Genomic DNA, 17223 nt, shown 5'->3' on the forward strand with positions numbered 1-17223 from the left:
CACACACACACACACACACACACACACACACACACATCCAGTCAACACACAGACTAGAGCTGAGACAATAAAGCCTCCAAGCCATTGACACAGACTGTCCAAATGCTGCTCACATGCTTGCAATCCCAGAACCACCCTGGTGCAAATGTGCGGCAGTAAATGTGGACAGATAAAGAGCAGTTTGAACATCAGATGCCGTATAACCATTCAGTCAATACTGATGTCTGAGGAGAGTAAGAACATTAGAGAAAGTATATAGCTCTGTTAAGTGCTATAGTAAAGAATATCACTTTGTTTTGCCCATTTACAACCTTTAAAGGAAACTATTGATCGTAGAACTGATAGTACAGACTCTAATTTTCGCTATGTTTGTTTATGTTGTAAAATGTATATAAATGCACATCTGTAACATACGCGTAAGGAATAATTGATAAAGGGCCAATGAATTATAAGAAAATAATGCACACCCAAGGTGGTTATGTACCGAACCCCTAAGGTGACATTGGAGTAAAAAAATTTAAAGTTTAGTTTCATGTGCTCAAGTGAAACTTTCATGTGCTCACGCGAAACCTTTATGTGCAGAATTTTTTTCAAAAGTTTTACGTGCGCACGCGAAACTAAACGCGAAACTAAACTTTATTTAATTTTTGCCCCATGTCCCCTTAGGGGCCCCGTAGTTATGCGTTACACCGTGGGTGTGCATTATTTTTGAATAATTCAAAGGACCAATTATACTGCTTATACCACGGTTACCAAAATTATTGTTCTAGTGCCTTTTTTAGACATTTAAAGGTTAGGTGTGCGGTTATTAAAAAAAATAATCAACACCCATGGAACATTTCTCAACCAATCAGAATAAAGCATTCCAGGTGCAATGCAGCACGACGTGAAGCAGAGTTGTGCATTATTTTCAAATAATTCAAAGAACCGGAGTCAATTATTCCTCTTATACCACGGTTACCACAAACATTGCTCTGGTGCCGATTTTTAAGACATTTGACAAGTTAGGTGTGTGGTTATCATTAATGCATACCCACGGAACATTTCTCAGCCAATCAGAGTAAAGCATTCAACAGCCCCGTGGTATAATAAGTGATAATGCACACATTGCTTGGAAAGCAGAACTGCTTATTTACTTTAATATTTACCATAAATAAATATATATATATATATTTATTTTTAATATATTTACACTATTTTACATTCGTCCCTTTATAGGATAAAATTCATATGGCGGTGATTATTTTTGTGTCAAGAACTTTATGCATACAAACCACTGTAATGTATAGCCTTGGTTATTGCTATAACAATAATTTCAATAAAACTATAATTCAGTTTGCATGAAAAAGAAGGATCAGCAATTTGCACAAACCTGTTTCTCTAAAATGCGTGAGATTTCTCCCAGGGTTCTGTCCAGGCCGGACACTTTGTTACTGGCCCACTGGCCACTGTCTTGTCCCTGCAGCTGCTTCACAAGATCCTTCACCAAGCGCTGGAGCCTGAACACAAACACGTTTGTTTAAAGAACATGGTGATGATTTCTCTTTTTTTTAATTTTCAGCTAATAGGGTGAATCTCACGTAACCTGACGAGAACATTTCCTGGTCAAAATCAAAAATAAATCTCACTTAACTTTAAAATAGCACCATTAAGATTTTAGTCCAATCAAATTCTCATTACACTAATGCAAATAAAAAAACCATTAACCGTAATACAAAACAAAAATGCAATTAAAAATAATTGCATGCATTATATTACATTTACATGCATCTGGCAGGCGCTTTTATCCAAAGCGACTTACAGTGCATTTGAACTATACTAGATATATTGTCTAGCTTTCAATGTGTGTTCCCTAGGGATTGAAGTCATGACCTTTGCGCAATGCTCTACCAATAGAGCTGCTGAAATACTATTAAAAATATTAAAACATTATTTAACAATTGCATTACATAAATTAATTACATTTACAGTATTTCCTCAACACTGACCACTTTATTTCGTATTGCCCTCAAATATGAAACAACTGCATTACTTAGTCAGACTTTCAGTCTGAATTAAGCAATGTCTGACGACACTGCGTGACTATCAGCATTACTTAATTGAGTATTTATAGTTTAAATAAAGATACATTAAAAAAGTTGGGTGATTTCTACAGCAGGGTTCTTAAAAAACAAGCATTTACAGACCATCATACATCAGATTGGTTAGAATTTAAATGGATCTGGGAGCTTACTTCGCCTTGTAAGGAGAATCAGGGACCTGCGTCTTAGCCTCCATGCACGTCTCATACTCCTTAGCCCTAAGGGTAAAACACAAACAAGTTGGTCAGAAACAGGAGAGAGGGAGAGCGCGAAAGAGAAAGAGAGAGAGAGCGCAAGAGGAGTCCGATGGCTGTCAGCCTGAAGACAAGAGGAGATAAGACGACATGTGGAACAAAGAAAAGGTCGAAGGGTCAAGCTGAGACTGTTTATTTAGTCTTTAGGCCGCACCAGCAGCAATCACAAACTAACAAGCATGAACGAGTCGAAAAACACAAGTTTCACAGAAGGAAACACCACATTTTTCCATAGCCACACTATTTAAAGTGACAGTGCACCTAAACCTGTCATTCCAAAACTCAAAACCTGTAAGCTCGGTTTTTGCGCTGTTGAACACCAGAAATGGAAAGTTAAAAAAAAATGTTAATGGTAGCGCTGTGATGGTAAAGCACGCCGTTAACTATGGCTGCGGGCTCAGATTAAAAAATCATGCATTATGGACACCAAAATGGCTTTGGGGTTTGCATGTGCAGTAACAAAACGTAAAGCTCTAGCTGTAGTTAAAAAGCTTATAAAAAAGTAAATGAAGAGTTTGGTTCCAAAACGCAATAAATCCATTTTGACAAATTTCGGTAAAAACGTGTTTTCTATACCAAAAAAGTGACAAGATGAAAAACACTATTTTCTATTACAAACTTTAACATAGCATCTTTAGGTTATAAAAACATACAAAATTCTAAACCATAACTTGATTTTCAAAGATTTATTATAAAAACTAATTCTTTTTTCCACAAAATGCAATAAATCCATGACAGTTTTTTATTTCAAAATGCTATAAATCTATTAAATCAATGAATACATGTGCATTCATCTTTACCATTTTATATTTATTTAGTTGACTAGTGGTATACAATGACTAAAAAAATAAACATTAATGGCATTAACCAAAACACTTACTTTGTTATATTAAAAACACATTGCTGCGGTTATTTGACGCCGTCTATTTACATTTTCACAGCGATCAGCTGTAAAATGTTTTGGTCCTGCTCGATTTTAGTTGACTTTGAGTAAAATAATGTAAAGTTTTCATAAGATCCTCTGGGGTCAATGTTTTAGCATGAGAAGCATGCTGTCTGGAGAACAAGCAACCGAGTGCATCTCGCGGAAATTATTAGATGTTAATGGCTTACGTTTCTTTCCCGTCACAGAAAACCATCACAGGTTTAGCAATGCAATTAAAGTATTATTTTGTTTTGATTGTTGATCACGAAGTACAAAGTAGATGAGGAAAACTAGGACTCCGTGTACTCAGCGTGCCGCCATTGTTTGTTTACATTGCCTGACTGGTGGGCTGTAATATCAGGAATGGATTTATTGCGTTCTGTAAAAACGGAGGAGTGGCGTTTGTCGCATTTTGGGAAAAAAGGGAGAAAAGATGACAGAATATCACGGCGGGTATTGGATTTTGCGTAAATTTTATTATTTACTTTTAACTACTGACCTGATATAATACCGATTTTGGCAGTAACTCATTTTTTTTTCAAAAATGGCGTTTATCGCGTTTTGGAACCAAACTCTTCAAATATAGTGATAATGTTTTGATTTTCATGTTTTTTTCTCCATCTTGAAACCTGTTTTTGCATGGTTACAGCTACAAATCTTCAAAATTGTTTACTTTTGTGATCCACGTTATATATCAGGTTTGAAATGACATGAGGGTTAGTAAATAATGACAGTGAGCTCGTTTACATGCAGACCAATAATGATATTAATTTCCAATAATCAGAGTAAGGACTTTTAAAGACCGAAATATTATGACAGTGCCTGTAAAGGGCTGTTCACATTATAACAATAACTACAACTATAAAAATATAGTTTTAAAAATCTTTTTATATTAAAGATAATAGCAGAGTTCACACCACAACTTTAAAGATAAAGATACAATGAACAATATCGTTAAGATAAATTTTTGAGCGATTTTGTCCCACCTGATGAATGATAAACTATTGAGAGCCAATCAAATCTATTTGAACACTAAGTGCACGCGCACTTGAAATGCAGTGGAGAAGTCCATTACTTCGGTCTATAACATAAAATTACCTCAGGTATCCAGCGCTGATGCAGTGAAAGTTACTTAATTTTTTCTACCACACTGACTACGCCAAAAGGTAATTACACAAACTGCTAGTTTCACTTTTACGCAAAACGCAGCGTGTTGAGGACATTTGCTGGTTACCCGCTGTGTAAATGCAACAAGAACACCATATTTACATATTCAGTGACAATTGCAAAAAAGTTTTTATTACAAGAAATATCCAATATTAAATAATGCCATTAAGGCAAGTGCTTTGCACGAGTGCTTATCGTTACAAGTTAACGTTATGATGTGGTCACTAATATATTTAAGGTTGTCGTTATAATGTCTCTTAAAGGTTGTTTGCTGCTGACGTGTAATTTTAACTGTTTCTGGATGAAGGCAGACTGCTGACAGCGAGTCGTGTTGTCAGAGTTCAAGTAAAACTTCGTAATGCCTAAATGTTCCTACAGTTTTAAACGAATTTGTGCTTAAGGTGCGTGACTAAAACACGCACTTCAGTTAGTGCGGTATAATGCGATTAAAGCGTTTACATGGACGCATACTGCGATTAAAAACGTCGTACGGCACCTCTTTTAATATGATTATACTTACTGCGATTATTACTTTTTATTGAAGTATTGCGTTTATATGAGGTAACGTATAATCGCAGTATTGCCGAAATCCAATTATAATCGCATAATGAAAGTGCATGTAAACGTGGTCATTTTTGAAAGGATTATTTCATAGTAAAATAAAAATTATTCTATAAAATTGCTAACATTAAATTTAGAAGAATAGTTCAGTTTTTACGCATACGCGAGGGTCCACGTCCGCCATGTTCGTTGTTTTAATGTCCTTCCACGCATGCGTGAATTCAATGATGCGGCAAGTTTAAGTTATTAATGATTAAATCGATCATCTGAGTTACGGATCGATCTTTAGAATTAATATGAAAATCGATTCAGAATTGGTAAATCGATTTTTTCAACACAGCTCTATATTTAATTTTCACTTTACAGTAAACTATTCATTTCAGTCCAGAAATGCAAAATAAAGAGTGGTGATCTGCTGCTGGCTTTAAAAATTAAACCCTTCTCATCCTCCCATAAGGAAACCGTCAGCTGAAAATAATGGTTGCTGTCAGTCAGCACTGAAACGCTGGTGTGGTCCACAGAGCAAAATTCCTGACAATCACGTGTCCCGCTCCAGCAGATAAGGATGATCGATTAGCTCCTGGAAGAAAATGGTTGACGGATGGATGTTCAGGGCCTGATAAACTCCTGACGTTTTTTTCCGGAAGAGAAGGCGAGTTGAGTGTTCACAGAAAGCGGATGGATTAACATAAGTTTCTTAATAGCTTAAATTAAGGTTCAAGTTTTTAGTTAATTGATTTGTGTTCAGTTAACTGGGATACATTTACATTCCTCAGTAACTTTTCTCAGTAATGTTTATTCCCAAACGTGCAAAAACTTGCTTGCATTTTCAAAACTAGTGGTGGGTTGTCTTGACTACTTGACAACTTTCAGTGTTGAGGAAGTCATGTAGAATTAGTCTGGATAAAAGACAGATCACTGATTTCTTATCTTGATCAATACGCATGGAAAGAATGTATGGTAGATAAACACAACCCTGACTAGGATTACTGACATTACAACTAAATCCAATGGATTATGCATAACAATTGAAACAATGCTCATGTCAGGTGATTTGTCAGACATTGTCCTATTGTTGAAGGTGGGGGGAATTTTTTACAAAAGCAGTTCTTTAAGTGAATAGGCTCTACTTAGAGTAAATAGTTTTATTATACTTACTGTAATGGTTACTGTTAGATTGTTAGCGTTAAAACAACAAACCCTTTTAATGAAGTAGAAACCCTTAATTTACAATCAACGGCACTAAGATAAAATTTGTCGAAGTGGTTAATAAACTTTGCAGTTGATGGACTATACCATAGACTGTAAAAAAAGATGGACGACGCCTATTCGCTCTCTTTCATTGGTGAAAAGTGAAGCCGCCAGGGTCCCCATATGGCGCTGACATCTTGAGTCTGTGCAGTAGCGATTTCGGGACCAGTCCTGCGCAGTAGTAAGCAGGAAGTAAAGCCGTGAAATCAAGACCCCGCTCTCGCAGAATGCGCATATCACACGATATCACAGCTGTCAATCATGACGTGACACCACCGTTTTTATATAATTAAATAACTAACTAAACACAAACTTATTTTAAAAACAAACATTTGAATTTACATCAGCGTGATAAAACTACAGTAAATAACAGAAACCAGCTTCGGAAAAAAGATAATTGAAGTGTAATTAAATTTTTTTGTTGGTCTCAAGTCCCATTGAATAACATGGGGAGCGGGGTTTATGACCTATACTGGGAGCAGTCACTGGGGGGCGATCGAGACGTTTTGGCTTCACTTTTCAGGTCTTGTGCGGCACGCTTGGACTATACCAAAGTTTCCAAAATGCATAAATCAATATAGACCTACAGTTGTGATGAAAAGTTTATAAACCCCTTGCAGAATCTGGAAAAGAAGAGGAATTTTGAACATTAAAGGATTAGTCCATTTTCTTAAATGTTGATGTCGTTCTTTGTTCAGTCGAGAAGAAATTATGTTTTTTTAAGGAAAACATTCCAGGATTTTTCTCATTTTAATGGACTTTAATGGACCCCGACACTTAACAGTTTTAATTCAGTTTAAAATTGCCGTTTCAAAGGACTCTAAACGATCCCAAATGAGGCATAAGGGTCTTGTCCAGCGAAACAATTGTCATTTGTGGCAAGAAAGATGAAAAATATGCACTTTTGAACCACAGCTTCTCGTCTTCCTCCGTTCCTCTGACCCGCCAGCGTGACTTCACGTAATTGCGTAATGACATCGGAAGGTCACGTGTTACATATATGAAACGCACATTTGCGGACCATTTTAAACAATAAACTGACACAAGCACATTAATTAGTATCGTTCGACATACAACAATGTCGGAACAGTCGTCTTTCTCCACACTTGTAAACAATGGGGCGTAGTTACGCATACGTCATCGTGACCTCTTGACGTGATGACATATTACGTGAGGTCGCGCTGGCGCGTCACAGAACCGGAGATAGACACGAAGTTGTGGTTTAAAAGTGCATATTTTTTACACGTTTGGGATCGTTTAGAGTCCTTTGAAGCTGCAATTTTAAATTGCATTAAAACTGTTAAGTGTTGGTGTCCATTAAAGTCCATTAAAATGAGAAAAAGTCCTGGAATGTTTTCCTCAAAAAACATAATTTCTTCTTGACTGAACAAAGACGACATCAACATTTTGGATGACATGGTGGTGAGTAAATTATCTGGATTTGTTTTTAAGAAAATTGACTAATCCTTTAAGGTTTGTTTTTATTTAGTCCTGCCCTGAACAAATTATTTCACATGTGTAAAGAAAGTTCGCAATACAGAATAATAGTTTCAAAGTTTTCATACACCTGATACTTAATACTGTATGTTTTTATGTTTTGTGATGGTTGTTTTTTTAAAGTTATGGTTTTTGGGGTGCCTTTATATAGACATCATAGTGCGGAGTAGACAGGAAAGTGTTGGGGGGAGAAAGGGGAACGGCAAAGCACCTCAGAGATGGGAATTGACAGGTCACGATGAGCACATTGGTGATATATGGCCCACTAACCACGGTGCCAACAATGTAAAATAATTTGTTTAGGGCAGGACTAAATTAAAAACCAAAATTAATTTTCAAACTTCTTTTCCAAAATTAAGCATTTTCCATATTCTGCAAGGTGCATGTAAACTTTTGATGGCAACTATATAAATAAAAAAACAAAATGATTTACTATTTTCACAGTGTGGCGTTATAATGTATAAATGTGAATGATAAGTTCAAGTGACTTAATGCAAGTCAAACTGTACATATTGTTTCAAGATCAAGAGCACAACTATCCCGTCCAATGTTGAGACCCCAGCATTCGAGCGTTTGAAATAAAAAGCATGATCCACACCTGGCCTTGTCCTCATCCACCAGATTACAATATTCCTCTCTGACAGCTTTACGCCTGTACGGGTTAAACAGCGGGGCAATCGCAGCACCATCAATCTCAGAACGTGGCAAGCCCCATTAAATGGTCCGGGCACCATAAATATTAGTAACCAGCTATAAGCAGGAGGGGCAGCTACAAAGCTACAATGCAGAGCTAATCATCAATTCATCACAATGTGCCCCACTATTCACCTCCACCCATGTAGGACGCAGACGAACACCTCCCCCAACCGACTGTAAAACCGCCACTGCCTCTATACGGATAAAATATAAAACAAATATGGTGTATCAGTTTTAAATGTGCTATGGGAGATATTCAGGCACTCACGGTTAAAGAGAACGTTTGGTCTAATATTTAACATTGGCTCTGAGAGGCTCTCAATCAAACAATTGACAATTCCATGATGGAGAAAGGGAGGGAAAAATTTGACTTGCGCCGAGAGGAACGAAGCTGCACCCGTCTATAAATTCTACAAAGGTATACGGGGTTATGTGTGGAATATATATTGGATACATCCAGAGATTGAAAAGATTTATATGCACCTGATGGTAAATAAATGTCTGAGGTAAGCGGGGTCTTAAAGTTGAAACAGTATCAGAGCCATGGCCTAGCGGTTAGCCTGGACAGCTGGCCTTGGCCCAAATTTTGCAATTGATGTCTATGTTGAATGTCGTCAACAGAGAACAGATCTTGAGAAGGGTGAATAAAGTATCAGTCCGTCCATCCATCCATCCATCCACCTGTCTCTCTTTATATCCATCCATTAATCTATCTGTCTGTCTATCCATCTGTCCATTCATCCATCTATCCGTCTGTCTATCTCTCTATCCATCTGTCTGTCCATTCATCCATCCTTCTGTCTGTCTATCTATCCATCTGTCCATCAAACCATCCGTCCAAACATCCATCCGTCTATCTAACTATCCTTCTATCTATCCATCTGTCTGTCTGTCCATTCATCCATCTGTCTATCCCTCTATCCGTCTGTCTGTCCATCGTTCTGTCTGTCCATCCGTCTGTCCATCTATCTATCCATCTGTCCATCAAACCATCCGTCCATCAAACCATCCGTCCAAACATCCATCCGTCTATCTATCCATCCATCTATCTATCCATCCATCAGTCTTTCTGTCAATCCATCTGTCTATCTACTTACCCATCCATCCATAAGTCTATCTATCCATCCGTCCGTCTATCCATCCATCTATCTACTTGCACATCCATATATATCCATCCATCCTTCAGACTGTCCGTCCATCTGACTATCCGTCCATCCATCCATCCCTCTAGCAGTCTATCCATCTATCCATCTATTAATCTGTCCTTCCATCCATCTATTAATCTGTCCTTCCATCCATCCATCGCTCCATCCATCCGTCCGTCCATCCATCAGTCTATCCATCCATCTGTCCATCCATTTGTCTTTCTACATACCCATCCATCCATCTATCCGTCTGTCTATCTACACATCCATCCATCCGTCTGTCTATCTGTCCGTCCATCCATCCATTTGTCTTTCCATCTGTCCGTCCATCCGTCTGTCCGTCCGTCCATCCATCCGTTTGTCCATCCGTCCGTCCATCAGTCTACCAATCCGTCCGCTTATCTATCCATCCATCTATCTGTCTATCCATCAATCCATCTATTCATCCTTCCATCTATCCTTCCGTCCATCTATCCATCCGTCCGTCCATCTATCCATTCGTCCATCCATCCATCTGTCCGTCAGACTATCCATCCATCTAGACGTCTATCCCTCTAGCTGTCTGTCTATCTACTTACTTACCTATCCATCTACCCATCAGTCTACCAATTCGTCCGTCCGTCTATCTACACATCTATCCATCTGTCTATCTATCCGTATGTCCATCTATCCATCCATCCATCCATCCATCCGTCTATCCATCAGTCTATTTACAAACCCATCCATCTACCCATCAGTCTACCAATCCGTCCGTCCGTCTATCTACACATCCATCGATCCATCCATCTATCCGTCTGTCTATCCATCAGTCTACCAATCCCTCCATCCATTAATCCTTACAATTATCCATCCATCCATCTGTCCATCCATCTATCTGTCCGTCCATCTATCCGTCCGTCCATCCATCTGCTATCTGCCATCCATCCGTCAGACTATCCATAAGTCTAGCCGTCTATCCATCTAGCCTTCTGTCTATCTACTTACCCATCCATCAACCCATCCATCTACCTGTCTATCCATCCAGCACAAGCTTTTGCTGTGTTCAGGTTACGTGTAGGCCCAAAGGGACACAAGATTCACAAGATCGAAACACAAGATTCACCCCTTCGTTCTTTGTAACTCCTTTATATTCTCCTCTTCTCCATACATATACTTTTTTCTATTTTATCCATGGAAGTGACAGCCTTGGAAAATGCTGAACAGGGGTCTTTTGTGTACTGACCCCTGTCTAACGTAAACCAACACACCGAAATCTCTGTTCCCTTGCATGAGGAAAAGTCAAGCAACGTACCCGGCCAAACATCGTACACGAAAGAAAAAGCCATTAGAGAGAGCAAGAAAGGAAAGTGGAGGAAATGAAAGAAAGACTCGCAATCGTTGTCGACACGGACGGACATGCTACTTTCACGGTAATTAAAACCAAACATTTGCACACGAAGAACAAGCCATATATTTAAAGTATAAATCAGGGTCCTGCTGAGGAAATTGCACGGGCCTTTTCCATGCCGTGGCCGTGTCGGGGACCGAACCGGCTTAACAATGACACCCGGGGACAGAACGACCTGGGAGGCCTGTGAAAAGCTCTCTAACATTTTACAAACACCACGCTGTGCTCCTATAAAACGGCTCATTTCCACCCCACGGTGGAGCCGCCAACCTCAGCGAGCCGGGGCTGTAGGCGGTCGTGATTTATGGGCGTGTAGCGCCTGTTCTCTCTCTTTCATTCTTTCCTTCTCGCCCGCTTTTCCCTCACTGTGTGAATGCTGCGGGGCTCAGTGCTGGAGTGACGGAGAACAGAAGAGGCTCATGCTGTCACTCTCTCAGCCAAAGCTCAGAGCCGTTTTCTGCCCTCTGTGCTACCTCTGCATTAATGAGCTCAGAAGCAGCGCAGACTGCCGGTCTCCTCTTGGTTGCGTTTAGAGAGAGTGAGACATTTAGTAGACATCAGACAGAGTATTTCCGCTTTCCCTAGCTAATTCAAGTATGTTGTTTTGCACTATTTTTGTTTTGCATTGCTTTGTGTATTGATATGGAACTGCTTTGGCGATGTAAATGTAAAAGTGTTATGCCAATAAACCAATAAAGTGCACTTAAAATTAAAACGAGTGTGTGCGTGCACATATGAGGAGTATGTACAAGTTCGTCTGACATGTTTTCTTGTAAGTGAGCTTTTTTAATCAGGCTCTAATGTTTAGGTTCAATACAGTGCGTTTTTTGTTTATTTTTCCAATACAGTCAGTAAGTTAACAATTTTTTTTTACCCATAACAGTTATACGACAGTGTGGATGTTATTATTTAAATGAAATAATAATGTAAAAAGATAATTTAATACTTTGAAAAATATGCTGTTCCAAATTATTAAGCAAATTGTAGTTCTCATACAATGGTATGAAAAAAGATTTAAAAAGTACAAAAAAGTGTGCATTATCTTAAAAAGCAAATAATTACCTATAACAATTTATATTTGGTGGACCTAAACATAAATCTATTATACGATTCATGAGTGATTCACAGTACAGAAAAAGTTTACTATATATATTTAACATCCATACTGACCTATAACTGTTAAGGGTCAAATAAAATGTTATTGTAAACTTACTGACTGTTTTGGAAAAATAAACAAAAATGGTATGTGCATAATAATTTGGAACACGGTGTAATTTCACTTTAAATGTCAAGTAAAAGGTTAGTCAGTGATTAAAATGCCTTATTTTCACAAATCTCGCTTTATACATTTCATTAGCATTTTACAAATTTGACTGTCTTTCACTGCAAAACTCTTGAAATACATGCAAAAATCTCTACTACTAAAAAAACTCCATTCTCTCTTCAATGTCCTTTCTGAAAAAGGTAAAAAGCTCAAAAATTCGGTAAATATACTAGCATATTACGGAAATGTCCTTTAACCTGGTAAAAAGCTCTTATACTTGACATGCGAGCGAATTTGCTGCCAAGTCATTGTGAAGTTAAACGGATTCTCTCAACAACGCATTATTTGTGAAAATTACGCCGGAATTACGTGGAATTAAACAGAAACTATTTGATGAACAAATTATACGTCACAAAATCATTTGGTTAATTTGCTTATTAAGTCTGACATCATACATCGATTCCACATCCAACCTATCTCTAATGCCATAGGGAAATAACATAAAAATCACGCCACTTTACACTCACATCATAATGCAAAACTACCATAAACACACAATCCTAATTTTTATCTTCACAACAAAATTTCACTGACTTTTTCCAAGTTTAAGTGCTATAATTGAGTCGCCATTGCTTTTATCAACCTAGAAAATGTGAAAAAGATCAACCCAGTAACTTAGTTCTCTGCAAGCATGTGAAAAAAAAGATCATTGAAATGGCTCCCCTTGTGATGTCAGAAGGGGATAATACCACCCCTTAATATGCACTATCAAACCACGGCACTGCTATTTAGTGCAGAGATCAGGTCATGATTTTTAAAAAAACACTTTGGAAAAGGAAGTCGGGCCAAATACCAAAACACACTTGTAGCCAATCAGCAGTAAGGGGCGTGTCAACTAACCGAAATCGTTGCCAGGGTTGTGTATGTGTGGGGCAGTTCTATCAAAAGAGGGTCCAGATTCTATTGGGGTAGGGCGTGTTTGTTTAGGTCAGTGGTTCTCAAACTGGGGGCCGGGGCCCCCAGGGGGGCGGCGAGATGGTGCCAGGGGGCCCCAGTTTTATGACATTTTATAAAATAAATTAATTTATCATGAATTATGTGCAATTAAACCTGAAAAAAATGCGCCGTACACAAAGGGGGGCACACTCTGAAAAAGTTTGAGAACCACTGGTTTAGGTGATTTCAAATGCCAATATTGGCTTTCAGGGATCATGCACCCCGCCTTTAAATGTGTGATATGAATAAATAGTGCACATAAATGGCTGTTTAAATAATATCCCCTATTGAAATGATTAAAGGCTTGGACCCTGAAATGATATCCGCTTGTTAAGTCATGACATAAGAAATACCATCTTGTTTTTAATAATATGTGGCATTTTGCAGCTTTTGCATCTGAGCTCTTCACATATATGTGTGTATATATATATGGTAATCCCAGTAATTTTTTTCCTTGTGGGGACATTTTTGGTCCTCGTGAGCTTATACATCAAACTAAATTATGTTAATTTGAAAATGTAAAAATGCAGAGAGCTCAGAAAAGCAAAGGTATAAGATAAAATAAATACAAAGTAATAATGTTTAATGAACGTAAGAAAATGTTGATGAAGACAAACCAACAACATTTTTACAACTCAGTCAGTACCATAACTTGTTTGCTCATGTTCTCACCTTCTATTCGGGGCCTGTATTAAAATTATTGGGGTGAAACAGAAATCCACGTCACAGGTCAAAGGAGGTATCAGGCAATTCAGGTCAGAAGATCTGATACCAATGTTATGTTTGGGACACGAAATCTGGCAATATTAATCCAATAAAACCTTTCAAAAAATTTCACATACATATTTCAAGCTGAGCCAAAATCACAAATATTTAATTCAGAGTAAAAAAATATTTCAATTTCTTCCCCCAATTTTAAAACCCTTCAAAACACAATCCTGAAGTGTTAAGATTCCCTGACTCTTTATGAACATATAGATAAAAGTAGCTCATATCATCCCATCTGCTGTTAATTTCATCTTCCACTTCATTGACAAACAACCCTACCACATTCACTCTCACACAGCGAGACGCACATATACACGCCAAACGGTTGTGACAGGAGTTAAAATTGATAGTGGCCAGGTCTGGGATCTGACACAGAGACGCGTTCCCTCCTATTTGTTGATTGCTATTGATTTTCTTTGATACTTTATTTAAAAATCAATAGTTGGAAGAGAGAAAAACAGGCATGCTTTACACATACTTTAACATACTATTGTACAATGGTGAAACCTTCGGTTTTGGCAGCGTGGTGGCAACCAATTAGGAGAAAAGCTCTTAACAGGTGAAAGTGGGGAGGGGGGAAGGGGAGGGCCTAACAGATCGATTCTCACTTTTTCCTCCCCAATCACAGAGAGTGGCCATAAATTAAGCTCATCAGTGTTGCCGTGCCGACAGCCGGGATGCACACAGCCTCTGCTCTCCATCTCCTTGTCACTCATAAAGCGCTCACGGGCAGCAACACCTCCCTTTAGCCACACAGAGGGAGAGACGGATAGAGATAAAGAGCAGAGAGAAAGAGAAAGAGAGGATGCATCACCTTGAGTTCATGCGAGCTCGCAGTTTCTTGGCCTTTTTCCGAGCTTTCTGCCTCTCTTCTCCATCTTTTGCGTTGTCGATGGGCACACTGCTGTCCGTCACTATGTCTACAATGTATTTCTTCAAAGACAGGTGTTCCTGGTGAACAAAAAAAAATTACATGATTAACATTTTACAATATGGTTCAATTTATTAACATTACCTAAAGGGATATTTCAGACAAAAATTTAAGTTACCCCATGATTTACTCACCCTCAAGCCATCTTTGATGTATATGATTATCTTTTTTCAGACAAGCACAATCGGAATAATATTACAAAATGTCCTGGTTGTTCCAAGCTTTACAATGGTTGTAAATGGTGCTCTTGATTTGAAGCCCAACAAAGTAGTTATTTTAGTATGTAAAGTTTTAAATATTGATATTTTTCTTACAAAAGCACATCGATTGCCCATTTATTAACCCACTGGAGCTGTGTGGATTACTTCTGTGAAGGATGAATGGACTTTCTTGGCTTCAAATCAAAAGCACCATTTACTACCATTATAAATCTTGGAACAGCCAGGACATTTTCTAATATAACTCCAATTGTGTTTGTCTGAAAAAATATAATATAATACTTTGAGGATGGCTTGAGAATGAGTCAATCGTGGGATCATTTTCATTTTAGGATGAACCATACCGTTTAAAGCATTATCTTATATGAACTAACAATACACAAAATACTTTTAAAGGCGGGTTGCATGATCTCTGAAAGCCAATGTTGATATTTGAAATCACCTAAACAAACAAGCCCCTACTCCTTCTTTTGATAGACCCGCCCCACACATACCCAACCCAGGCAACAATGTTGGTTAGTAGACACGCCCCTTAATGCTGATTGTCTACAAGTGTGTTTTGGTAGTAGGCCCAAAGTGTTTTTCAAAAATCATGCACCCCTCCTTTAATCTTTTTTCAAGTTAGTTAAAGGGGACATTTCACAAGACTTTTTAACAAAGTCAAATAAATCTTTGCTGTCCCCGGAGTACGTATGTAAAGTTTTAGCTTAAAATACCATACAGATAATTTATTATAGCATGTTAAAATTGCCACTTTGTAGGTGTGAGCAAAAATGTGCTTTTTTTTTAGGTGAGGTGTCCTTTTATATGCAAATGAGTTTATCTCTGAACTAAATGACAGTGTCAAGGTTGGATAGTGCAGATTAAGGGGCTGTATTATCCCCTTCTGACATCACAAGGGGAGCCAAATTTCAATAACCTATTTTTTTAATGTTTGCAGAGAATGGTTTACCATAACGAAGTTGCTGGGTTGATCTTTTACAGATTCTTTAGGTTGATACAAGCACTGGGGACCCAATTATAGCACTTAAACATGGAAAAAGTCAGATTTTCATGAAATGTCCCCTTTAATACCAAAAAACAATGGTTCATTGTTCGTTCATGTTAGTTCAATGTGCATTAACTTATGTTAGACACAATGGTGTAGACACTTTAATTTAAGGGGTTACTATTACAGTGAAAAGTGAATAATTTACTGTTTTAACTATAAAACTACATGTAAAGTGTAACAAAGGCACTGTAAAATAAAGTGTAAAATAAAACGTCTTAATTCACAAGATTTTTTTTTATACTAATAATAATTTAACATATTCTCCATCATGGGTTCCAAAATCGGGTGCACACAAAGTCTGCAAAACTTGGGGGCAGAGAAAGGAGTACAGTCAACCATGTGCAAAAACGACATAATAACAAGGAGACCGCTTAAGACAGATCCAGGTTATGAAACTGAACGCATCTACAGAATAATGCAATGAAGACACGTGACAGTGTCAGAACCAAACTGTATAAGATCAAACATCTCCTCAAGACCACCTCCACTTAGCACAAGTCCAAAGACTGAGCTTCAACTCCCACACAAGGATGTAAAGCAGAACCCTTTCCATTGAAAGCCCAGGTGTTAAACTCTTCGTCCTAGGGCCAGGTATTGTGCTCAGCAATTACGGAGGCATCTTTTCCACCCGCTGCTGGCATTTTAGGGCAGAGGAAGCGCTGAGGGGAGAGAGGTATTGCTTTCCGTCTCTTTCTGATGATGTCGATTTTCCATGGGAAGAAAGACGGATGTAACTCGATTGTGGACGACGTGATGCATGTGCCAGAAAGCAATTATCCAATTATCCTGTCATCCGGCACCTCTGAGGATGGAAGCATCGGGTGAGAGAGATAAGAGTTCCCGCATCGCGTCGATACTTCAGTGTGCTAAAGGACGCGTGCCAAAAACTTGTAAGGTTGATTCCGGAGCTTTCGGCAAGAACTTGAAAAATGCGAGCGCAGCTCCAACGAGACAAAATACATCCTCTTGGAAGTTATATCATCATGGGTCGAGCAGGGCTCTGAACAAGTGACGTATTCAAAATCTCTACC

At 38.3% G+C, this 17223-nt stretch overlaps 1 protein-coding gene across 6 annotated transcripts in view; it reads right to left on the reverse strand.

Moving 5' to 3' along the window:
- Window positions 1-17223, reverse strand: part of scaper (S-phase cyclin A-associated protein in the ER) — a 146632-nt gene that overhangs the window by 69567 nt on the left and 59842 nt on the right. For all 6 annotated transcript variants that reach the window (XM_055191842.2, XM_055191840.2, XM_055191839.2 and 3 more), the window contains 3 exons: window positions 14807-14943; window positions 2234-2299; window positions 1373-1499 (listed from right to left, as the gene is read on the reverse strand). In XM_055191842.2, coding sequence (XP_055047817.2) covers window positions 1373-1499; window positions 2234-2299; window positions 14807-14943 — 330 coding nt within the window. The remainder of the gene's footprint in view (window positions 1-1372; window positions 1500-2233; window positions 2300-14806; window positions 14944-17223) is intronic.

Source organism: Misgurnus anguillicaudatus, chromosome 6 (assembly GCF_027580225.2).
Source record: "Misgurnus anguillicaudatus chromosome 6, ASM2758022v2, whole genome shotgun sequence".
Classification (NCBI taxonomy): domain Eukaryota; kingdom Metazoa; phylum Chordata; class Actinopteri; order Cypriniformes; family Cobitidae; genus Misgurnus; species Misgurnus anguillicaudatus.